The 26,594-nt window shown below is 39.0% G+C and overlaps 1 protein-coding gene across 3 annotated transcripts in view; it reads right to left on the bottom strand.

Annotated features, from left to right (window-relative positions):
* The window catches only part of cdc42bpb (CDC42 binding protein kinase beta (DMPK-like)), a 195,715-nt gene that overhangs the window by 92,530 nt on the left and 76,591 nt on the right, over positions 1–26,594 (bottom strand). For all 3 annotated transcript variants that reach the window (XM_041214419.1, XM_041214418.1, XM_041214420.1), the window contains exon 2: positions 19,531–19,622. In XM_041214419.1, coding sequence (XP_041070353.1) covers positions 19,531–19,622 — 92 coding nt within the window. The remainder of the gene's footprint in view (positions 1–19,530; positions 19,623–26,594) is intronic.

Below are 26,594 nucleotides of genomic sequence, written 5' to 3'. Positions count from 1 at the left end.
CTTTTGTGAACTGCTTCGAATGTAATTATATCCCTCTAAGTAAGGAGACCAAAACTGTACACAGTACTCAAGATGAGGGCTCTTAAGTCCCTGCACAGAAGTAGCAACACTTTCCAATTTTATATTAGATTCCCTTGCAATAAACACCAACATGCTATTTGCCTTCCTAATTGCCTTTACCTGCATACTAACATTTTGTGGTTCATGTACCAGGACTTCCAGATCTCTGTCCCATACAGCTCTGCAGTCTCTGTCCATTCAACTAATATACTGCTTTTCTATTCTTCCTGCCAAAGTGGATGAGCTCACATTTTCTGACATCATAATCCATCTGCCAGGTTTCTGCCCACTCACAACCTATTTCAACCCCTTTGTAAACTCTATGTCCTCTTGACAAATTAATTTCCTATCTTTGTATCTTCAGCAAATTTAGCAACCATACATTCTGTCCCTTCATCCAAGTCATTGATTAAGATTGTAAATAATTGAGGCCTGAGCATTGATCCCTGTGTCACTCCACTAGTTACAGCTTGCCAATCCAAAAATGACCCATTTTTCCCTATTCACTGCTTCCTGTTAGTTAGCCAATCCCCTATCCATGCCAATACATTACCTCCTACATCATGGGCTCGTATTTTGTGAAGTAACCTTTGATTTGGCAACTCATTGAATGCCTTTTGGAAATCCAAGTACACCACATCTATAGGTCCTCTTTTATTCACCCTGCTTGTTACTTAATCAACAAACTAATAAATTACTGCTGTGATTACCTGCTTAATAATGGATTCTAGCATTTTCCCTATGACAGATGCTAGGCTAACTAGCCAATGGTTCCCTGCTTTCTGTCTCCTTCCTTTCTTGAATAGAGGTGTGAGATCTGCGATTTTCCAATCCACTGCGATCTTTCCAGAATCTGGGGAATTTTGGAAGATCACAACCAATGCAACTATTATCTCTGCAGCCACTTCTTTTAAAATTCTAGGATAAAAGCCATAAGGTCCAGAGGATCTGTCAGCCTTTAGTTCTAATAGTTCTCCCAGTACTTTTACCTAGTGAATTTGATTGCTTTAAGTTCTTCCCTCCCTCTTACCTCTTGATTTTCAACTATCCTTGGGATACTTTGTGTCTTCTACAATGAAAACAAATACAAAATATCTGTTCAATGCTTCCACCATCTCTTTGTTTCCCATTATTAATTCCCCAGTTTCACCCTCTAAGGGACCAATGCTCAGTTTAGTTACCACTTTTCCTTTTTAAATACTTGTAGAAACTCTTATTATTTGGTTATATATTTCTTGCTGGCTTTGTCCCTCATTTTTTAGTCATTCTTTGCTGGTTTTTAAAATATGTCCAATCTTCTGACCTACCATTAATCTTCACAATATTGCACACTGTCTTACAATTTGATAATATCCTTAACTTCCTTAGTTAGCCACAGATAGTCTGTCAAGAAAACAAATTGTAATTTTTTCTTCTGTTAATAACCCTGTCATCTTTCTTATGTGCTGGAAGACAGGCTATGGGGGGTATGATTATGGTAATTGGAGTAAGAGCCAGAGTAACTGCAAGCATCTAAAGCCAACAGTAAGAAGTGGTTTTGATATGTTATTGAACCATGAGGAACTTCAATCAGAGTCTTACATAAAGCAATAACATGAATAGTTTTGAATCGAGTTGTTTTAGTTCAAAGGAGGATATATGCAGATTGTAAAAAGGCGCAAGTAAATAAGGTAAAGATAGGGTACATTTATTTTTTTTTAAAACCTAAGATCTAAAGTAAAGAAGAGTCTAATCAAGTCTGGGGAGAAAGCATTTCGAAAAAGACTGGTTGAGACAATAGGGAGATCAAAGGGAAGGAACACATTTAAGGAAATATTGAAGCCTACGTGAGGAGGAAACTGTTTAGGTCTCCCAGAAGACAGCAGGATAGCTGGTCAGAACTCCCAGAAAACAGTGTGAAAGGCAGACCAGGAAAGCCAGTTGCTGTCAGCCTCAGAGGACACCCCAAGGAAAAAGGCACTGAATGGTAAAAATTACTGGAATTCTATAGATTTTGAAATCTATAAGGATAGTTGAACACAAAAGGGACGGTTAACTCTGAGGGTAGTTAAGTTAAGGTCTTGTGGAACTGTTTTAAAGTACTGTTTACCGTGTGAAGCCATTTTGGTGTTTAAGTGTAACTGTTTTGTTTTGATTTATTCTTTTAATAGACATTTGCTCTACTATAAAATCATCACAAGTAGATGGGGACATCATTTCCTGATTTCAGAACCTCTCCTTATATTATACAAATTGCAAAAACTGATTTGGCAGCTGTTTCAAGTTTCCCTTTGGGATTTGGGCAGCTCGGCATTTACCATCAGCCGTGCCATAACACTTCTTATAGTCTTTCTTTCTTAATGAAATACATCTTTGCTGAGAGTTATGAAATATCTCCTTAAATGTCTGCCAATGTTCTTCCAAATGCCGTATCTTTTAATCTATTTTTCCCAGTTCACTTTAGCCAACTCTTTCTTTATACCTTGTAATTGCCTTTATTTAAGTTTAAGACACTTGTTTAGATCCACACTTCTCACCCACAAACCGAATGTGAAGTTCTATCAAATTATGGTCACTGCTGCCTAGTGGTGCCTTTACAATGAGGTCACTAAGTAATCCTGTTTCATAGCACATTACCAGGTCAAAACTAGCCTGCTCCCTGATTGGCACTGGAACATACTGCTCTAAAAAATTGTCCCAAACACATTCTATGAACTCATCTTCCAGGCTACCTTTGTCAATCTAATTCATCCAATCTATAAAAAGATTTAAATCACCCATGATTATTGCAGTACCTTTCTAATAAGCTCCCATTATTTATTCCTGTATATTCTGTCCTTCGGCGTAGCTACTGTTAAGGGCTCTACAAACTACTCCCACAAATGGCTTGTTACCTTTGCTATTTCCTATCTCTATCCAAACTGATTTTACAACTTGATTTTCTGAACTAAAGTCATCTTTCACTTCTATACTAATGTCATCCTTAAGTAACAGGTCTACCCCACCACATTTTCATCCTTCTTCAGGCTCAGTGCTCAGAACGAAATGCAGTCCTCCAGATGCATTCCAACTAGAGCTTTAGGGAACTGTAGCATGATTTTTCCCCCCTTTGTATGATAGCCTGCTTGAGACAAAGATCAAACATTCCATTAATGCTTTTATTTCCACGTGTCTACTAGCTTTTAGTAATTTTCGTACCTGGACCACCAAATCTTTCTGGCCCTCCATTGTCAGTTTAGTACAAGCTAAGGTACAGAGAAATTCAAAGAACCACTATTACACCTCTTATTTTAAGGCCAAAAATAAATACACATCAGGCAAAATTCAGTTCATTAGCAGTTTCCCTAACAAATTCATTTTGAAGTAATTATCTTCCTGTACTTGTATCGCCACCCATAAAGTTAAATGCATTAGTCTTGAATCTTTGGAGTTTTATTCTTAATGCCATTATAAAATGTGCCTTCACTGAGGACAAGCATCTTGCAATAAAGATTACGAGTATTGTGTACTAAGCACAAGTTGCACAAATGACTTGCACGGAAATATTCACATTGTGGATACAGCTCCTGAAAGCTGCATTGCTGCTCATGAATTTGAGACTGGGCCTCAGAGAGGGAATGAACTACAACATAGCATAGGTACAAGACAATTATACTACCATTGTGTAAAACAATACATGACACAGAGAGGACCTCAAGGGCAAACTCTTCATGGCAATTTCCGCAAAGGAAGCACATGGAACTTAAAAAACCATTTAATCAATCTGTGACTGAATCAGTGGTCAACCAAGCCAATACAGTCCCAAACTCATTTGGTGAACAGGAGCAGGAAGGAACAGCCAAGCACTTTCAGACATTCAATTCCTTCTTCTGTTGACAGCAGCTGGCCACATTTAGGAAGCCAGTCTGATAGAAAGAACTCTGTGCCCAGAGGAAATCTGTGTTGAGGGGTGTTCCTTCTTTACATAGAAAGTTAACTCCTTGAATTGTTAAAAGAACTTAATCTCAAAGAGAATTGCTGTACAGATCAACAGTCATATGCTTTTTCTGAAGCCAAATATGTACACACAGTTGACACACAGAGAGGGTTACTCATCATCCACTGATATTAACTTAGTTCCCATACATGGTCACAGCTTGTTAACTACAAAATATATAAAATGGCTTATTGTGTCTTCAACTTCCTTAAGTTTGCAATCCTACCTTGCTTGTACAATAAATTGGCGAGTAGAATCTACCTTGAGGAAGTTGCATTTACGTAGCACCCCTCATGCCTTCAGGATACCCAAAAAGCTCAATTACTTTTGAAATATAGATATTGTTGCTGTGTGGGCAAACATAGCACAAAGTTTGTGTACTGCAAGGTCCTGCAAACTGAAATGAATAAATGGCCAATTAACCTGTTCTGGTTGAAGGAAGAATTTTGGTCAGAACAGTTAAGAACTCCATGTTCCTTTTCAAATAGTACCATAGGATCTTTTGCATCCATCTGAATAGACTGCTTCTGTTTAACATCTCTTCCAAAAGACTACATTCTCTGCCATCACAGTGTTCTCTCTAGCCGGATATTTGATATACTACTGGTCTATAGAATTATTAAAAAAGCCTATACCTATGATCAAACAAACAGATGTACTTGAGTTTTTTTTTAACAAAATGCTCTATTTCTAGTTGGAATTTCTTCTGCACACACAAACAACCCAGCTTCTGTTTTTCTATACAGGCATCAAGGTGCATTATATGATCATCACTATTTCATTACTCAAATTGATCCAGATCTCAAACACACAGATACATGTATTTGCACTGTGTCACGTCCTCAGGCAGCCCCAAAGCACTTTTCAACCAGTAAATTAATTTTGAAGGGAGTCACTTTTACATAAGTAGACATGGCAGACATTTTGTATTTGGCAAAGTCCCACAAACAGCAAATGAATAAATGGACCAGATAATCTTTTGTTTATATTATTCATTCAATGGATGTAGGCATCGCTGATAAGGCTGTCATTTATGCCCCAATTGATCTTGAGGAGTTGCTGTGGTGAACCTCCTTCTAAAATACAACCAAGTGGCTTGCTTGGCCATTTCAGAGGACAGTTGAGCCAATCACATTGCTTTGGGTCGGCAGACACATATAGGTCAAACTGGGTATAGAAATATATTTCCTTCCCTAAAGGACATTAGTGAATCAGATGGGTTTTTATGACAATCTATTATTGACACTAGCTTTTTTTATTCCAGATTTTATTTAATTGTAATTAAATTCCCCAGCTGCCATGGTGGAAGTTGAATGAATGTCTCCTGATCAATAGTCCTTTCCTCTGGATTACTAGTCCAGTAACATAACTACCATGATACCATGACCCCACATTCTGTTTTTAGAGTGTTGGTTGATGGAGGAATGTTGGCCAGGATGGCAGAACTCATTAATTGCCATTTTTTTCTTACATCTACCCTAGAGTAAGCAAACAGTGCCTTGGTTTAACATCTCATCTGAATACGACACTTCCAACAATGCAATACTGCTCTGAATTGTTTCATACAATTTATTAACAACTACTTGCATTTACTGTAATGTAGAAAAGCTTCACTAAGAAAATAAAGCTAAAAAAAAAACTGATGCCAAGGCACAGACAACACTTTAAGGGGTGGTTAAAAAGTGTGTCAAAGTGTTTTTTAAGGGAAGGAGGGAGATTAGGAACAGAATTCAAAGCGTGCCTGGTGGCACGGTTGCCACTGGTGGGATACTGATATAAGATGATAAGCTATAAAAGGAGAAAGCTTGGGGATGGTTTGGGGGGCGGGGGGGGCGAGTTGGAATTTGTAGGGCTGGAAGAGGCTACGGAAATATGCTGGGGCAAGGTTTAAACAGACGAATAAATATTTTAAGTCTGAGATATTAAGGAACTGGAAGTTAAATGCAAGTCAGTGAGGACAAGGGTAATGGGTGAGTAGGACTTGCTGCAGGATAGGATATGAGCAGCTGAGCGCTTCCCACAGCGCTATTATTAAATAGCATAACATTAATATTTTTCTTCTCCCCAATGCTCAATTTAAAGCAACTTTAAACTCCTCAACTTGCAAGATCTATTTTTATATTCTCAGGTGCACCCATCATACTATTTTAATAAGGCGAAGGTGTTAAGTTTTCAGTCAGGGACTGAACTATTTTTAGTCTTTGGAACAGTCATGGCTCGACCTATGCTATTGATGTTTTTATGTTACACATCATATCTCACTGGTGCCACCAATTCCCAAATGCGTTTCACAAAAGTTAGCTTGCCAGGTTTGCTAAAGCTGACAGACTAGGAAGACCTGCAGAACAAGAGCAGCACATCAGGAGCAGGCAGCACCAGCATCATAAAACTACTTCTAATACAAGATGGTATCCATTAAAACAGCACTAGGCTTGCATAGCTTGAATGTGCACCCTTCCTTCTCTGCTTCCCCCTCCTCCCTCTAAGGATCAGCTATGAATAAGCAACAATTCGTGACTACAGTGAACCAACAGGCAAGCTGTTGGATTATTGACATGATTTCCATTACTATATTCCAGGAGCCTGAACCACAAATTTTTTCTTTGAACTTATAAGTGCAATAGTACATAGTCAACATTTCTCACTGTGCTGGCATAAACGTGTAAACCACAAAATGCATTTCAGGAAACCACATTTGGTCATCATTTCCCTTCACTGAAAATATCCTCTTCCTGACGGTATCCTGTAAGCATTCTCACCCTCTGTAGCGATTAATAATAATCTATTTAATCTGCTGAAGTCTTAAAGTTTTTGTAACTGCTACTGAAGTCTTAGACAGCTAAAGGGATCAAAAACAATTACTACATTGTTGGAAGTTTCATAGTGTATACTTTTTGAACACATGAGTAACGTGCTTCTGAAAAGATAATTTAATGAATTATAACTCCAATTTCCAATGCATCAAGCATTGTACCATGGATCAAATAGATCAGTTTTACTACTCTTCTGAATTTTCATGATGACCAACACCTTAAAATTGTACTTTAGATTTATCCTTTTGTGCATAGTGCAGTACGTGGTTAATACAGAATTTTAAATTAAAAGGTGTAGCTTTACATTAATTGGATAAATGATGTCAGATGTCATCATCTTAAGGTGTCACCACAAATCAAATGAAAAACAAAGCTGAACATGCAAAAGTGCTTCAGATGCCAATTTAAAAAGAAAAACTAAATTAAATATAAGATCCAAATGTTTGGATGTAGTATGTGGTAAGGTGTAGGTTTAAACATTACTTTTATGCTTTTCTGGATTCAATTTTTCCAGTGCTCTCATTGCTCTCTCCTAGCCTCCATATTCCATAACCTCCAACTTGTTCAAAAGCCTGTCCTGCAATATGACTTCTCTACCATCACTTCTGCCTTCATTAACCAATAACCTGTATCAACTTCATGCCCCCAACACATCTTCAAGTGCCGCTATGGCTTTGCACCCACTGGCACTATTTTTGCCACCTCCCTCAACGTCATGACACAACATTGATTTTAAAGTGCAAAAATAGGCTATTCGTTCTAACAGGTCCACTTCCACACATGCCTCCTCCCACTTTTCTTCATCTGACATCAGCATATTCCTCTATTGCCACTTTCATCATGTGCTTTTCTAGCTTTTCCCAAACTGCATCTATGTTAGTCACCTCAACCACTCCTTATGGTAGCAAGCTCTAACATTCTAGCCACTCACTGGATGAAGCAGCTTTTCTGAATTTGTAACTGGATTTATTATAGTTATGGCCTTAGTTCTGGTCTCCCTTTAAATGAAAACATTTTTCCTACTTCTATCTTCTTAAACCTTTCATAAAATTAAAGGCCTCAATCAGGTTCCCTCAATCCTAGTTTGGTAAAAAGAGCCCCAGTCTGTTTAACTTTCCTAAAGGGTTTAACCTCTGAGTTCTGATAACATTCTAGCAAATCTTTTTTTGTACCTTTTCAGTGCCTCTATATCCTTTTTATAACATGGCGACTAGAACTGCTCATGGTACTCTCGAGTGTGGTCTTACTAAGGTTTCATACGAGTTTCAGTTCTATCCCTCTGGAAATGAATGCCCGTGCTTTGGTAGTTTTTCTTCATGGCATTATCCCAATGTCACTACTTTTAGTGATTTAAGCATCAATACCCCCAGATCTCCCTGCTCCTCTACCCCATTTAGGTATTTAGTTTCCAAGGAATATATGGTCTCCTTTTTCTTCCTATTAAAATGTAAGGTTCCTGTAACAAAAAAAGCATTTAGCTTTAGTTTGGTAGTGATTTCCTTAATTCATTCCAATCACAATACTCATGGAGCTTAAACCAACTTCATTCAGAATCATGTCCTCAGCTTAAATACGGAGAATGTAGTTTATTTTCTTCTCCAAGCAAATCATTTGAAGAGTTTGCTTGAGGAGCGTGGCCAAGTGACATAACTCTAACACACACAGTTGTATGCTCAAATGCAATACTGGCAGCTACTATTGATTTGAGCTCACAGTTATTCAAAGTCATGAAATGTTGGCAAATGTTTCAGAAATGTTTATTTATGAGAATATTCAAAATCAAAGAAATCAGTTGAAACTTAAATGTGCAAAGCATTTGTACAAGGCTGGCTGGCTATAATTGGTAAAAAAAATTAAAATATCTGTATATATACACTTAGAAAAGTAATAAAGACTGCAAACCAATTTATTGTTTTTCTTATATCAGAATAAGGCCATGCAGAAAAACTATCAAAGCATGAGGGTTCATTTCCAGGGGCATAGAACTGAAACCTGTATGGAACCTTAGTTAGACCACACTTGGGAGTATCATGAGCTCAACTCAATAGTAGCTGCCAGTATTGCATTTGCGCATACAACTGTGTGTTAGAGTTATGTCACTTGGCCACGCTCTTCAAGCAAACTCTTCAAATGATTTGCTTGGAGAAGAAAATAAACAACATTCTCTGTATTTAAGCTCAGGACATGATTTTGAATGCAGTTAGTTTAAGCTCCATGAGTATTGTGATTGGAATGAATTAAGGAAATCACTACCTAATCTTCAAAGTTAGTTAGGCATTACCAGCATCACCCACATCCTGGAAATGAATAAAAAAGCCTAACATCTATTATAAATATATAAATTAACTTATCCAGTTTGAATAGACTTCACTGCCATATGAATCTATGTCAAGGTTTGTTGTTCCTGTCACATTGCCATTTTTGAGGACAAGGGAATCCTCAGCGAAGATAGGGTAAATCCCACAGCTTTATAAATTTGAAGATTTTCCATTTATTCTCCTATGCATGCTACCAAAAATTTAGCACAATATAAAAGCCAGTGAAGATTTAAGGGTGCAGGCAATTTAGATTCAATATTGAGAACAGTATAAAATAGAGGACCCATCGTTAAGAGAGACTCAACATCTTTAATTTCACATCATCTCATTCCATAGCCTTAAGTCCTATACCTCTGGCCTTTAGCACAGCTCTGCACCTTTAACCCACCATTAGTGCAGCAGACATGTTAGCTGCATAATCACTGCTCTGAAATTTCCTTCTTTAACCCTTCTGCCTTTTCACTTTGCTTTCCATCTTAAATAACCTTTCAAAAAAACAATCCTTTTGACCAAGTTCTTGATTATCTTTTCTCTTCTGCACTGAAAAAACTTCCATACATTTGAAGGTGGTAACCAGATGCAGTTTTATTACTACAGCTGATAAGTTTATCACAAAAAAAGCAGTTTTAATCATTGTCAAGTCCAATATCTGCACGTAACCCAATACTAAATAACTGAAAATGATTTTAAAAAATCTATATACAGCCATTTACTAGTTTTGTGGGAAAGTGGTAAGACAGTTTATCAATAAGTTAAATATTTATTAATTAAAAGCTATTAAAAAGGGCCCTATAAGCATCCTGGCATCGGAAAGAAAAGTGTAATTTTAAAAGCTTTCTTAAGTAATGCAAACTAGTGCAATTAGCATAAACTCACCATGGTGATTGAATTAAAAGGCGGGGGGGGGGTGGGGAGAGGAGGGCACGGAAGGGTGGGCAGAGCTAGTTGTTGATGCGATTTAAACAAAGTGCTGAAGATTGTGGAATCTCAATTTGCACTGGGTGTAACTTGGATGCAAAATTGCTCCATCTTTGGCACTAGTTTGGCTGATTAGAGCAAACTGTAAACACCTAGCTGAAACTCTACTCCAACATATCTAACAAACCTAAAATACTGTGGATGCTGGAGATCTGAAATAATAACAAGGTGATGGTAAAACTCAGCTGGTCTGGCAGCATCTGTGGAGAGAGAAACTGCTAATATGACTCCTCTTCGGAACTGCTGCCAGGCTGGCTAATTTTTTCCAGCACTTCGTTTTTATGTCTGACAAGTTTCCCTGGCAATATTCCTTTGAAAGAATTCAGGGAGTTTCTGCTCAAGGACAGTTAGGGATGGGTAATAAATACTGGCCTTGCCAGTGACTGTCACGTCTCAAAAACAAAATTTATAAAATTTACAGCAACTCGATGTAAAAATACCTAAATTAAAGAATTAAAAATCCTACACCCTGTAAAATTCTATTGTGAGAAATATATCAAGCTGGAAATCTTCAATGATGTCAGCAAGAATGGCAATATTCACTTTCAAGTTGCACATTTTCACAAACCTGGTTCTATTACAAAATGTTGGTATCCGTCAGTTGATATTCATTTTTAAAAGAAAGTCACTAAATACCTGGCAATAAGGGGAGTGTGAGCGGAGGACCCTGGGACAGGCATTCAGCATTTCCTAGAGGGCAGTGCGAGAGGACAACCCAGGGACAGGCAGTCAGCAGCACCTAGAGAATCTAGTCTATCTAGAGGATCTAGCATCTAGTCTATACTCAAGTAGGAGTAAGGGTAAGATAAAAGCAAAGGTCTATATTCTATTTAGCTAAGATATGTCTGGGGAGCTCAGTCCTGTGGTTTGCACATCCTGTGCCATGTGGAAAATCCTAGACGCTCCTGGCAGTCTGGATGACCATGTGTGCAGGAGGTGCCTCCGACTGGAGCAACTCGAGCTCCGGTTTTGGAGCTTGAGTGGCAAATGTGGGCACTAGAGTGCATTCACAAGGCTGAGAGGTTTGTGGATAGCACGTTTCAGGACATGGTCACCCCGCCGCTTAAGGAACTGCAGGCAGAGAGGGAATGGGTGACCACCAGACAGAAGAAAGGGTCCAGGAAGGTACTGAGGGAATCCAATCTCGCTTACAAACCGTTTTTTGGCCTTGGAAAATGGAGAGAGTGATGGTTCCTTTGTGGAGGTCAACCAGAGCCAAGGCCATGGCACTGTGGGTGGTCCAGCTGCTAAGGGTGGCTGGGGCAGGGTGGATGGGCAATAGATGTAGGGGATTTTGTAAGTGAGGGGAGTAGACAGGTGCTTCTGCGGCTATAGACGTGACTCCACAATGCTATGTTGCCTCCTCGGTGCTAGGGTCAAGGATGTCATGGAACGGCTGCAGGGCATTCTGAAAGGAGAAAGTGAACAGCCAGAGATTGTGGTCCATGTTTCGATCAAAGAATTAAGAAAGAAAGAGAAATGAGGTCCTGCAAACAGACTAAGGAGTTAAGAAATTGAAAAGCAGGACTTCAAAAGGTAGTAATCTCTGGATTACTCCCAGTGCCATGCAGTAGCGAGTATAGGAACAGAAGGATAGGGCAGATGAATGTGTGGCTGGGAAGATGGTGCAGGAGGGAGGGCTTTAGATTGCTGGGGCATTGGGACAGTTTCTGCAGGAGGTGGGACCTGTACAAATTGGATGGGTTACATCTAAACAGGAATAAGACCAACATTCCCGCAGGGAGGTTTGCTAATGCTGTTGGGGTGGATTTAAACCAAACTGGCAGGGGGATAGGATCCTGCAAAGTAGTTCAGAGGAGAGAGAAGCTGAGATGGATTTAGAAAAATACTAGTAAGTGACTCTGGGAGGCAGAGGAAACATAGGCTAGATAAGAAGGAAATAAGTTTAGCAAGACTAAATGGAATATATTTTAATGCAAGGAGCTTGAGGAATAAGACAGACGAGCCAAGGGCACAGTTAGGCATGTGGGAGTATGATATCATAGCTATGACCAAGGCTTGGCAGCTCAACACTCCTGGTTATAGGATATTTAGACAAGATAGAGAGGGGGATAAAAGAGGAAGGGAGGGTTGCAATATTGATCAAGGAATCAATTATAGCAGTGAGGAGGGATGATATCCTGGAAGGACCATCAAATGAAACCATATGGGTATTAGTAAAAGAAACACAAAAGGGGCAAAAATGCTGTTGGGTGCATACTATAGGCCCCCCAAACAGTCAGGGAGAGATAGAGGATCAAATATGTAATCAAATTTCAGAGAAGTGCAAGAATAATAAGGCAGTAATAGTAGGGGATTTTAGCTACCCAAATATTAACTAGGATAGTTTTAGTGTGCAAGGTAAGGTGAGAGCAAAATTCTTAAGTTGTATCCAGGAGAACTTTTTTAGTTAGTACATAGAAAGCCCTCCAAGGGAGGGAGCAGTTCTGGGCCTAATATTCGGAAATGAGCCTGTGCAGGTGGGAGGCATATCAGTAGGAGAGTATTTTGGAGATGTGACCATAACTCAGTTAGATTTAGGATAGTTACGGAAAAGGATAAGGTTGGGCTGGGAATAAAAGTTCTAAATGAGGGAAAGGCTAATTTTGATACGATGAGATACAATTTGGCCCAAGTGGACTAGGGGAGCTACTTGCAGGTAAAATTGTGTCGGGAGGCATTCAAGGATGAAATTGCGAGAGTACAGGGCAAATATGTTCCAGTAAAGACAAGGGGGTGGGGATCAAGTCTGGAGAACCCTGTGTCAAGGGACATAAAGGTTAGGGTTAAGAAGAGAAGATTATGGCAGATACTGAGGGCTCAATAAGGCAGAGTCCCTAGAGGAGTATAAAAAGTGTAGGGGGGAACTTAAAAAGGAAATTAAGAAAGCTAAGAGAGTGCATGAGAAAGTATTGGCAGGTAGAATAAAAGAAAACCCAAAGGGTTTTTTTCAAAATATATAAAGAGCAAGAAAATATCTAGGGAAAGAGTAGGTCCGGGAAAGGACCACAGAGGTAATCTGTGCGTGGACCCAGGAGGCGTGGGTACAGTCCTCAATGAATACTTTGCGTCAATCTTCACAATGGAAAAGGATGGCCCTGGTATAGATATCAGGGTGGAGGACAATGAAATGTTAGAGGAAATTAACGAGAGAGAGAGAAGAGGTACTAGTGGGTTTAGCAGCCTTAAAAGTGGATAAATCCGCAGGCCCAGAAGAGATGTATCCTAGGCTGAGGGAGGCAAGGGAAGAGATATCAAGGGCCCTGGCAGTAATTTTCAAATCCTCTCTGGCCACAGGTGAGGTGCCAGAAGACTGAAGGACTGCTAAAGTTTTCCCATTATTAAAAAAGTGAGGGAGGGATAGACCAGGAAATTACAGGCCAATCAGTCTAGCCTCAATGGTGGGGAAGTTACTAGAAAGAATTCTAAGGGACAGAATATGTCTGTAGTTGGAGATACATGGATTAATCAGGGTTAGTCAGCATGGATTTGTTAAGGGAAGATAGTGTTTGACGAATTTTTTGAGGAGGTAGCTAGGAATGTTGATGAGGGTAATGCATTTGCATCATGCGATGTATACGGACTTTAGCAAGGCTTTTGATATGGCCCCTCATGGCAGACTGGTCAAGAAAGTAAGAGCCCATGGGATCCAAGGCAAAGTGACACATTGGATAAAAAATTGGCTGAGAGGCAGGAAACAGAGGGTGATGGTAGAGGGATGTTTCTGTGACTGGAAGTCTGTTTCCAATGGGGTTTCGCAGGGCTTAGTGCTGGGGCCCTTGATGTTTGCGGTGTACTTAAATGATTTGGACTTAAATATAGGGGGTATGCTCAAGAAGTTCGCGGGTAATATGAAAATTGGTAGAGTGGTAAATAGTGAGGAAGATAGCCGTAAATTGCAGGAGGATATCAATAACTGGTCAGGTGGGCAGAACAGTGGTAAATGGAATTCAACCCAGAAAAGTGTGAGGTAATGTACTTGGGGAGGGCTAACAAGGCAAGGGATTACACTATGAATGGTAGGACCCTAGAAGGTACTGAAGATCAGAGGCACCTTGGTGTGCATATCCACAGATCCCTGAAGGTAGCAGGGCAGATAGATAAGGTGGTTAAGGTGGCATATGGGATACTTGTCTTCGTTAGCCAATGCATAGAATACAAGAGCAAGGAAGTTATGCTGAAATTAGGCCACAAATGGAGTGCTGCGTGCAGTTCTGGTCACTTAACTGTAGGAAGTGATTACACTGGAGGGGGTGCAGAGCAGATTTACCAGGATGCTGCCTGGGCTAGAGGGTCTGAGCTATGAGGAAAAATTGAATAGGCTGGGGTTGTTTTCCTTGGAGCAGCGAAGGTTGAAAGGGGACCTGATAGAGGTGTATAAGATTATGAGGGACATAGGTAGGGTAGATAGGAAGGCACTTTTTCCATTAGTAGAGGGGTCAATAACCAGGGGGCATAGATTTAAGGTAAGAGGTAGAAGGCTAGGAGAGGAGTTGAGGAGAAATTTTTTCACCCAGAGGGTGGTGGCAGTCTGGAACTCACTACCTGAAAAGGGTGGTTAAGTCAGAAACTCTTATAACAGTTAAGTATTATTTAGATATTCACTTGCGTTGCCATAGCCTCCAGAGCTATGGGCCAAGCGCTGGAAAATGGGATTAGTGTAGTCAGATTATTGTTGACCAACGTGGACAGGATGGGCTGAATGGCCTCCTTCCGTGCTGTAAACATCTATGAGTCTATGAGTCTAAACCATGAATCTTTAATCCAATCTCAGGGTTTATATCATTTTATGAAGCACAATGGGAACAGTTTCTCTCCATCTACTCTGTTTTCAACCCTCGTGATTTTGAGCACATCAATCAAATCTCCTGTCAACCTTCTTTTCTCTAAGAACAACCCCAGCTTCTCCAATCTATCCATGTCAACTGAGTGCCTCATCTCTGGAATCATTCTCAAATTGTTTCTGCACCCTCGCCAGCACTTTCACATCTTTCCTTAAGTGCAGTTCCCAGGATTGGAAAAAAAACTCCAATTGGTGCCAAACTGGTATTTTATAAAGGTCCATCATAGCTTCCTTCCTTTGTACTTTGTCTCTCTTTTATAAACCACAGAATCCCAATAACAATGTTAGTGCAATTGGCAAAATTGGAAATTTAAAGCCTTCTTCCTCGTTAGAAAATTAGAATGGCCTTTTATAAAATGACAAAGATACATCATCAAACATATGTTGAACTACTTTAACAAAAACCAACCCTCTGGACTAATTTATCCTTTTCCTCATAGATGCATTTTGACAATTAATATTATCCATCTGCTTAAATAAATGCTTTGCTTCAATTGTTTTTTGCAGCAGCTTTATTGTATTATTGGGTCTTCGCAGGCCAGGATCTGAACCCCACTGCCAGCGAGACTGTATCCAGAATTTCAGCTCAGGGCCTGGCTTCCTTCCTGGCCCACTTACGTGCACAGAGGTGTCCTAAGAGTGGATCCACCACAGCCCCTAAGCCAATGCCGCAGTGAGTCACAAAGCTCTTCCATCACATCTCGAGTAAACTACATCTGTGCATCCGCTTGCTGTCACTTACTCACATCCTATGCAACAGAAAAAGTCCTCACCACACCCGGTTACATTTTTAAAAAACTGCTTTGTTTTTCTACGTTCTCTCCTATAGATGCATTCCATTCTTGTCCACTTGTTCCCTGTCCTTCCTCCCTCCATCCATACGCTTGTTTTCTTTAACTTCCTACTTTGTTCTTTAGATATTTTATTTTCACTTTCTCTCTATTCTTCTTGTTTGCTGCACCTTTTATTGTTTATCTTATTTTCCACTTATCTTACAAATCGTTGCCTTTTCCATTTTGAATTCTGCTATTTTTTTTAGTACTAACTCCTCATCCATTGTATCCTGTCTAATTGTTCTCTCTCTTTCTTTTGTAACCCTTCCCTGGCCCACTACAAACTTAATCAGGTTGGCACCTCATTTTTAAGTATGCCTCGTGCTGCTCCTGGCATGCTCTCCTATAGTCCTCATTAAACCAGGATTGGTCTCCTGGTTTGAATGTTAAGGTTTGCATATCAGAATATAGTAAACAGTGAGGGAGCTAGTGAAAGACTTTAGGCGGATACAGACAGGCAAATGGGCAGATGAAATTTAATGCAGAGAAATTTGAAGTGATATTTTGGTAGGAAGAGGTAATGAGAAGTGGCAATATGAACTAAATGACAATTTTAAAACAGACACGCACAAAGAGATAGCCTTTGGGGAGTAGGTACACAAATCTTTAAAGATGGCAGAACATATTGAGAAGATAATTTTTAAAAAAAATACAGGATCCTTGTCTTTATAAGTAGAGACAGAGAGTACAAAAGAAAGGGAGTTTTGTTAGATATTTATTAAACACCGGTTAAGTCTCAGCTTAAATCTGGGCACTACACTTTAGAAAAGGTGTCAAGGTCTTGAGCAGAGTATAGAAGAGATGCATTAAAATGTATCAAGGATGAGTGATTTCAGTTATATGGAGAGACTAGAGAAGTGGAGGTTGTTCACCTTAACTACCTCTGTTCCAAGAGGAGCTTTGAAAAGAACCAGATGTGACATGAGGAAATTTTTGTTTAAAACACAGCACGTTGCTGCAATCTTGATTGCATTTCCTGAAAAGGTGGTGGAAGTAGATTCAATAACAGTCAGAAGAGAATTGAGTAAATATTTGAGGGAAAAACATTTATCGGGCTGCAGAGAAAAGAGCAGAGAAATGAAACTAGCCGGATAGTTCTGACACTGATGTGATGGACCAAATGGTCTCCTTCACTGCCACATCATTCTATGATTCCTCTTCTTCCATCTCTTTATTGTTTAGCGGTCTATAATATTCTCCCATGAATAACAGTTCCTCCTTCATTAATTCTAGCCATATTTGGCTTTCTACCACCCTTATATAATCCTTGCATTTTGCTGCTGTAATGAAATCTCAGAGCAACAGTGTCACTCCTCCACCAAGTGACTGTTTTTATTACTGTCACTCTCCACCCTTTTATCCTGTTCAGTCCCTCCAAAAATTTTATAACCAAGAATGCTTAGCTCTTGGCCTAAGCTCCCTATTTATTAATGACATATTATAACCCCCAATTACAATTTGCATTTTATATATTTTATTCATAATACTTTTACTTAAGTAAAATGCCTGTACGACAATCTTAATTGTTTTAATCCCTTCTGTGACTTTTGTACAGCCTTTGCGTTCCTTCTGCTTTCTCCCCTCCCCTCTGTTTTATTACTTTATACTCACTCCCACAGCACTAGTCATTCTCATAGAAAAGACACTGGTCACAACCATGTTCAGGTGAAGCCAATGGAGACCACCCGGCCCAAAAATCAGAGCTCTTTCACTGTAACATCATCTCTTCAGCTGCATATATAACATCCTTACCAATACTATACCGTCTAGCTTGTAACTGTTGAAGTACTCCTGCCATTACTATCCTTGCTCTTTTGTCACCTCATGTTTTTGCACAATCTCAATTCTATTTCCAAAACTACAACTTCTGCTGCTTCACTTTTATATAAAAAAAATCACTTGCTTGGTAATCTCTCTTACCCTGGCTGGGAATCCATTAATTAACACAAGGGAGTGGCACTGGAGGAAAGAGCCAATGAACAACTAATCACAGCAGCTATTAACTAATTAAACTGTTACTGGTTCCAACCAACTAACAGACATCACACTAAGTAAGTTCTTAATACTGAATATAGGAATCAAATAAATGAAAGTCACAATGCAGTAAAAAAAATTGCAGTACTGTGCCCTAATCTCACCTGGTGAAACTACACTCCACGTTCACTGTTCTTTCGTACTTAGAGTTCATACATTGGACAAAATCTTATATGATTTTTTTCTATCCATGTATAGGATATCAAATTTGAAATTCTCTGGGCATTTACAAAAGATATTCTTATATAGGTACACAAGATCTGCCTCATTCAACTATGAGAAAGAACTTCATAATTTGGTTTGGTGTGTAATTGAATGTTTTTCTATACATAGTTATATACAAGCAACTTTAGACCATTAAAGCAATTTTGATTGAAGCAGTTACTAGTGGTCAACATTTTTAAATTACACCCTTAATAAATTACAATACATTTGAAAAATCTCTCGTTAAAATAATGGTGCATGGTTCCAACTTAGAGACTTCACAATTCCTCTGGATTGTTGGCAATGTACAGTATATCTGTTTTCACCTACTTGGATGACTGTTGTGCCTTTAAGTGAATAGCATGCAGATATGCAATTTAAACAAAAACATTTAAAAATATTCCATAGACCCCCACTGTGATGAGATTGATTTTTTTTTTAAAAACTGTTTAGCTTGAGTATTGCTGACAAAATACATTTTGACAAAGCTTTTCATCTTGCACTCATCAGGACAATTGCAAGCATATCAATGTCAAGGGAAGCAACAACTTTATACTCTAGGAGGAGGGAGGGAAGGAAGGAAATGTTTGGCAAGTGGACTCTGATTGGTAGAGGCATTGCCATGGGGGATGCACCAGGTAATGGTGACTGACAGTTAACTACCAAGCATTGTTTGAAATTCTAAACCAGGCAGCTTAACTTTGATTGGTCGAGGCATTGCCCTGAGGAATGAACCAGCAAATTCCACTTCTTTTCAGGAAATCAGCATTACATTAAAGGATACTGAACTTAAGCCAGTTCTGCTGAGAAATGGTTCTTACCTAATTCCAGAACAAATAAATTGGAAGTGAAAAGTTTTACTAAAAAAAACTATTTCTTCATACAACTGTGTTTTCTTATTCCATTTTAAATCTTGAAATTTCAATAATCTTTTGGATTTTTACAGTTATCCAATCTGGTAAATTAGGCTTGAAAGTGAATTCACTTCCTGTTCAGCTTAACTAAGTTTACATGGTCTAATACAGCGTCAATTGTATAAATGCAGTTTTTTTTGAAGGCTAAAATTGGGCATTGGGACATCACATATCTCAAAATTGTGGAGGAGTGGGGTTACAAAGGATGGCTTATGCAACCTTCTTTAAGTCCACAATCTGGTCCAGAGAATATTCCAAGTAGTTACCATAAATTAACTAAGCTTGTTGAGAACTGGTGCTAAGAGTCTGCCTCTAAAGGGGGATTAGATGTATAGAAAAACAATGAAAGGTTAAATGCCCAAACCACTAGCGAGAGTATCTTTTGATGACACCAATCAATATTTCAGACTGTATATAACATTCAACTAAAAAGGCAAAGGCTGCAATCAGTTTTTTCCAGACAATAGCCAATTGCTTTACTGTACATGGTGTATCATTGCCTAAGGCGACTTGTAAAACATATCAGTATTTCAAGGAGCATTTGAATTCTGGAAGAAATTATGTGTGTGAATGCTCACCTCACCAAACGCCCCTCTGCCAATGACTTTCAACATTTCAAAGTCATCTCGGTGTAGCCTCAGTTCCTTTACAGTAGAGGTGAATGGTTTCGCTGTAAAGTTAAAAAATGATGGAATGAGAGTAGTTATATACATCGAACATTTATTTCAAATTATAACTTTTCCTGAAACTTTGGAAAATTAGACCAAAAATGCTCAAAATTCCACTATTCCAAGCTAAGTATTATTTTCTGCAAAACAAAGAATGTTAGTTATTTTAAATCATCTGACCTCTATGTTTTTAAGATTATGAAATTAGCTGCAGTTCATTGAAAGGGAAAAGAAATTGCAGGACTATGGGAAAAGGGCAGGACAGTGGGATTAGCTAAACTGCTCTTTGCAGAAAGCCGGCAGAGGCTTGAAAGGCTGAATGGCTCCTTCTGTACTGTAGGGATTTTATGATTCTACTCTATAGCTCAGATTTTCATTCGATAGGCAAGAATCACAAGTCAACCCGTTTCCCGAAGTCATGATCCCCGCCTCCTGCCTAGCAGTGTCTGCTCACACTATTTTCATGGTGGGGTGATTGCGGCAGGCTGGAGCCGGAGCCATTGCCTCTGGAGGCAGGCCCGAGGCAGGAATGGAGGGAGGTGGATCCTGAGGCCAGTAGGTTAGAAGGTCCATCTCCATTGACTGGACATCAGCCAGGTTCTGAAAATATGTTAGGCACCCTATACCTCACCTGTTAACACCTCCACACTTTCCCTCAACCAATCTCCCCAAGCCTCACTATACCGCCTCATCCCAGATCCACTATGGACAGAATTCATGAACCCTATAATAGCACTGGGAAGTCTTTGAAATGCTCATGAAACTGCCAAAATAAACAATCATTCAAAAGCCTCTTCAAAACACTTTAATCCTATTATCTGCTCATAAAACCATAAAACAAAGCACACAATCCCCTTCACAGCTATGTAAACAATCCTGCTGAGCTAAATCCATTAGTGGCACTCAGCTAAACACTCATTGCACAACTGAACAAACAAACCCTCCAGAGGTCAATATAATAGTGTCTTTTAAGTTTCATGAGTAGATGGTCATCTCCATTTTTTTCAAAGGCTCAGCCAATTCATTTTTAATTGAAGTCAGGCATTTGTTCATCCACTTCAAAGGCTCAATTGATGCCTGGACTTTAAATCAATGTAAAAATCAAAGCACAGGGTCCAAATGACAAATTAAAATCTTAATTTCAATACTGCCGCATGCAGAAGAGCACTTGATTCTCCGGATAAAATACTCTAATGCATCCAAATGCTTTCACAATGCTGGTCAGTTTAATAGTCATTTACCTTTTCTGAACAAATCACCATCATTAATTAGTGCAATATAATCATATTTAACTTATCATACAGCATCTAGTCATTACATTGGAAGTTGGCAAGACCTTTTGAACTTACCTGACTCCATGCTAGGTTCTCCCATGGTTCACAGTTCCTCTGAGGTGCTATGAACCATGACTCCTAATATACCAGGGCAAACTCCATGGAAATAGCGGTGGAGGTGGTTCTAAAATACCCACTCCCACAATGGAGTAGACAAGAGTGGGATTACTACATGCGGACTTACTGTCCGCACCCTTATCTCGGGGCCATAAAAATCCCATACAACGGGAACAGTTGCAGGAATCATGCATTTGGGTCTCACTCCCAATTTTTAAATCCTCCCAGCCTCCATTCCAACACAAACGGAGGCATGAAAATCCAGCCCTATATTTCTATAACGAGCAGCATGAATGTTAAATTCTGGAAGTGCTTTCACAGCTTTAAAAGGCAGTATTTATGAATCGACCAAGGCTTAATAGATATTACTGAACAATTATAATGATGTACTTTAACAAATTAAATTGGAAAAAAATTCCAAACCCAATTTTATATTAGATCTTCCATTAAGATAAATCTCTGACCATAGATGAGCATTCTTTTCAACGAAAATAATGTAAAAACACAGCCGATGGAACATGAGCTTGTGGTTACAATTCCCAAATGTGTGCACGTGTGTCTTACTAAAGGTGAGGGAAAGGCGGCAAGAGGCGGATCAGGAAAAGGTCGGAGCAAGAGTCAATGTCGTGTCATTCTCACAAACTCCACCAAATAGTTTTAGGGATACGTCAGGCTGGGGCCTAGTCACTGCTCTGCTGTCTGCTCTTGATAATTCAAAGTATTTTTAATTCCAATTAGACAATGATAACAACACAATGAAGTGGTAATTTAGGAGTAGATTGTATATAAGTATGATACACATTCACAGCCAAAAACTTAAATCCTTGCTAGGCAGCCATACAACAATTTGAGGGATTATGCGCTCCTCTAAGAGGTGGTATTGGCTTGCAACACCAATGGCACTAGTACTTTCTTGTTTATTTTGCCATTTACTAAACATGATTTGTATAAAATGTTGTAACACCCTTCGGTCTATTGTTTTGCATCATGTGCATTAAGGAGCTATTTTTCAAGCATATATGAATACACAGACGGAATGGAGGGATTTAAATAATTAAAATATCTTCTTTATTGTGCCACTCAACCTTGGGGTGTACAAAAGCAGTTTACAGCCAATTAAGTATTTTTGAAGTGTGATCACTGTTTTAATGTAGGAAATGCAGCAGCTAATGTGTGCACAAGACAGTCCCACAAACAATTTTCCACATTGCCGGGTAGATGCCCATGTTGTAACAGTATAAGACAGCTTGGCTATGAGTATGGCTAGTTCTGGAGCATAAGCCTTCCGTACCACAGCTGGGATGTTGTCAGGACCCATAGCTTTTGCTGCATCCAGTATCCTTCAGTTGTTTCTTGATATCACATGAAGTGAATTGAACTAACCAAAGACATGATGGTGGGGATCTCAGGAGAAGGAAGGGATGTATCATCCACTTGGTACTTCTGGCTGTAAATGTTTGCAAATGCTTCAGCCTTGGCTTTTGCACTGATGTGCCAGCTCCTCCATCACCGAGCAAAGATCAAATCAGATTCTCACAGTTTGCCTTTTGGAAAAGCTAATGAGGAGACCCAGGGTAATGCTCTGGGGACCTGGGTTTGAATTCAGTAAAAATCAATACAATTCAATTGTTATAAAAACCCATCTGGTTCACAAATGTCCTTTAGGGAAGGAAATCTGCTGTCCTTACCTGGTCTGGTCTGGTCTGGCCTGGCCTAACTGTGACTCCAGATAACTCACACCAATGTGGTTGACTCTTAAATATCTCTGAACAAGGGCAACTAGGGATGGGAAATAAATGCAGGCCCAGCCAGCGAAGCCCACATCCCGTGAATGAATAAAAAAAAATACAAAATATCACAGATTTTATCTATTTTATTGGTAGCCTGCTTTTTTTGGCCTCAGTTTGATTCCAGTCAGCCACTTACATGATTCCACAAAATTGGCTTCCTTTTTATGACCCTAAATCTGCTAGTTCCATTAAGCTTTGCCGTTACAAACATTTATGAACAATATGATGTTCTACAGCTTTTGAATGTGTGAAAATGGATTGATACAAATCAAATTTCCTATTAAAATAAAGATGTTCCTCAGAATATGAAGCTCTTACTGAGTTACATATGTTGCCATAACTTCAATAAGAAGGCATTCAAGTAAAAAAAAAACATTGACATGTTAATATTTATTGTCCTTGCGCAAAGATTGCAGTTACTTGGCTAAAATTATACCACTTCACAAAATTACATTTTCTAGCTAGATTGTGTTACAGACTATTATCTATAAAAAAAAACTATATGTCACCATATCGACAAATATGTATCAAGACAAACAATTTCCTTTTTAGATCAGTGAGAAGATTTTGCATAAAACAAAGGAACAATGATCAGTTATGGTGCAGAAAGAGGCAATTCAGTCCATCATGACTGTGCTGGCCAAAAAGAGAAAAAAGAAACTAGCCACTCATTTTAATCCCACTTTCCAGCACTTGGTCAGTAGCCTTGTAGGTTACAGCACTTCAGATGCAGATCCAGGTACCTTTAAAATGAGTTGAGCATTTCAGCCACTAACTTAGGCAGTGAGTTCCAGGCACCCACCACTCTCTGGGTGAAAAAGTTTATCCCCATGTCTCCTCTAATCCATCTACCAATCACTTTAAATCTATGCCCCCCTAGTTATTGACCCCTCAGCTAGCAGAAACAAATCTTTCCTGTCTACCTTATCTAGGCCCCTCAATTTTGTACACCTCAATTAAGACACCCCTTAGCCTCCTCTGTTCTAAGGAAAACAACCCTAGCCTTTCCAATCTCTCCTGATAGCTAGGGAGAATAGAGCAACCTCAAGCTGGAGAATTGACTTGGCCTAATGTTTACCCCGCTCATGCACATTCTTGCTGGGTAAGCATAGTTAAAATTCACGGCTCAAGTATCTACAAATGTGTACTTATTGCACGAAGTGTTACTTCAGCAGTGCAGTTGCAGCATATTCACCCATCAAAGTTTTATCCTTGTGCGTAAAGATGTTCCTTTATGAAACTCTGGTTCAGCCATAAATTAGACACCGCAATTTAGTAAGGATGTGATGGCTTTAGAGAGGGTGCAGGAAAGACTAACATGACTTGTCCCATGGATAGGAGATTTCAGTTACGTGGATAGATTGGAGAATTTGGGGTTGTCCCCTTTAGAGAAGAGGTTGAGAGGAGATTTGATAGAGTATTCAAAATTATGAAGGGTCTAGATGGAGTAGATGGAGAAAATTATTCCCATCGACAAAATGGTTCAGAACTAAAGTCATTGGAAAAGAATCAACGGCAACATAAGCCATTTTTACGCAGCAAGTGGTTAGAATCTGGAATGCACTGCCTGAGAGGTGGAGGCGGCAAATTCAATCATGGCATTTAAAGGAAATTGTATAAGTAACTGAAGAAAAACATTTGCAGGCCTTGGGGAGGGAGCAGGGAATAGGACCAAATAAATTGCTCTTGTAGAAAGCCGGCATGGACTCAATGGGCTGAATAGCCTCTTTCAGTGTTGTAACCATTCTATCATTCTTTCAGGAATGGTTTATTCAGCTTAGTCCAGGTTTCAGCAAATCTTTGAAAAATATGCAGTTGTATTTTCAGACTGAAAGTTTATTCCTACAAGACTGTAAAGAAAAACTACGCATGGTTACATGTATTTGCCCTATTTTGCTCCATATTTAGTAGTAGTCAGAGATTATTTTCTAGTCAATGTTCAACTCCAATTGCAACTGTATTGCAAACTAAATTCATTAGGACAAATACCGAGGTACATTAACAACAGAAACGTGCACAAGTAAAGCACACTCACAGGCAGATTTCAGCAGCAGTTATTAATATTGGGAGCACAGAGGAAAGGGCACCCAATTTCATCTTGTGTTAATAGGATTCCATATCTAGAGTTAGAGCCAGAGAGGTTGCTCAGCACTAATATGTTTTAGTATTTTGCTAAAAAGCAGTTACACCTCATTCAACAAGGTTTAACATTTTCAATGGTTTTGCAGCAAGAATACTATGCAAATGGTTAGAAGTTCATAGCAATTCTCTGAATCTGTGTTCGCTGCATCTGTGAAGACTGCGTCAATGCACCCTGTGGAGGAGGAAGGTGTCACTGGCAGCAGCTTCAGGATTTCTGCGTTTAACTGTACATATGTGGATGACAGAAGTTGCTGTCAATTTTGCACGGTAATGAAGGCCAACACCAACAGTTTCACAATCATTACAACTGAAAATTCTGGGCCAAAGTCTTTAGCAGCACATTAAGTCTTTGTATCTAAGCTTTGGAGCAACCAACACAAATAACAGTGATCAAAAGTCAGCGACTTATTTAAGAATAAAAGCCAAGTAACTTGTTTGAAGCAACTTGTTTACAGCCTAACCAGAATTTTAAAATTCCACTCTGGCTTACACTGCTGTTAAGTAAACAATGAACTTCACTAAAAATGTTATCGGTATCGTAGGTCTAAAGCTGCTGCCAAACAATGAGAAAAGTAAAAGTTAAAATGGCATAGGAAGGAGAGTATGAATTGTTAAGATGTGCAAAATGACAAATACAAAAAGGAAAGTTTGTAGAAAATCCATCATGATAAGTAAAATTGACCACTATGAAAGGAGTACATGTTTACCTAAGGATTGAACTTTGTTAGGTGACAGTGACTTTCTGAATGTTAAGGGAACAGCTGAAAGTTAGTTATCTTACTGACCATCTTGGCCTTGGTTGTACTCATACAACTTACGCAGAGATTTTAAAAAATACTTATTTTCCACACTAACAATAAGAACATTACAATTTTAAGTCTGATTGCATCTAGTCTTAGTACAACATGAAACACTGCTTCTAAGTTCCAGTCAAAAGTTAATAAGTGATATATCTAATTTTAACACTACTGGCATTTACTATTTTGAACAAGGAGCTTGAAAGTTTAGATTGTTCCTGCAGTAAGGTGGATATATGGAATTAGATGTAGTTACAGGATGGAGATACATCCCTGTTTGTTAGTCTGTTTGTCTGTAAACAGCATATCTCAAAAACTAATAGATGGATTTCAATGAAACTTGGTATACACATAGGGTAAGGCCCAAGGAGAACTGATTAGCTTTTGGCAAAGATGTAGATCCAGATCCTGGAATTTTGCAAAGGATCTGTTAACATTGAGAGATAGGGTGAATTGACTTTTTTTTCCAGATGTTGTGGAATGTTGATTGTTTTAGAATGTTGTGGATTGACTCAGCTGCTGTGGTAGAATTTGTCACAGCTGTCAAAATGTGAGCAGAATTTTCAGAGCAGGTTGTTGGATGTGGATTAGCATGAAACCTCCTCAGTGAGATGGAATCTCTTAATAAAAAGATTTCTTTATTCAGTTTTGCAGCTACAGGGCATCAACCAGGCAGTGAAAAGCCTCAAGGAAGAGCTCCGTAATTGTAATAACTTTGAGTTAACACAGCGCAGTGGAGATACATGCACTACTGAGTGCCCTCTTTACTTGTTAATGCTGTGTCAATCAAAACATTAAAAGCTGCATATATATCTGGCTTAAACAAAATTAAGGGTTCATAATGTCAAGTACAA

This window comes from Carcharodon carcharias, chromosome 20 (genome assembly GCF_017639515.1).
Source record: "Carcharodon carcharias isolate sCarCar2 chromosome 20, sCarCar2.pri, whole genome shotgun sequence".
NCBI lineage: Eukaryota > Metazoa > Chordata > Chondrichthyes > Lamniformes > Lamnidae > Carcharodon > Carcharodon carcharias.
This window is presented reverse-complemented; position numbering and strand designations above follow the sequence as displayed.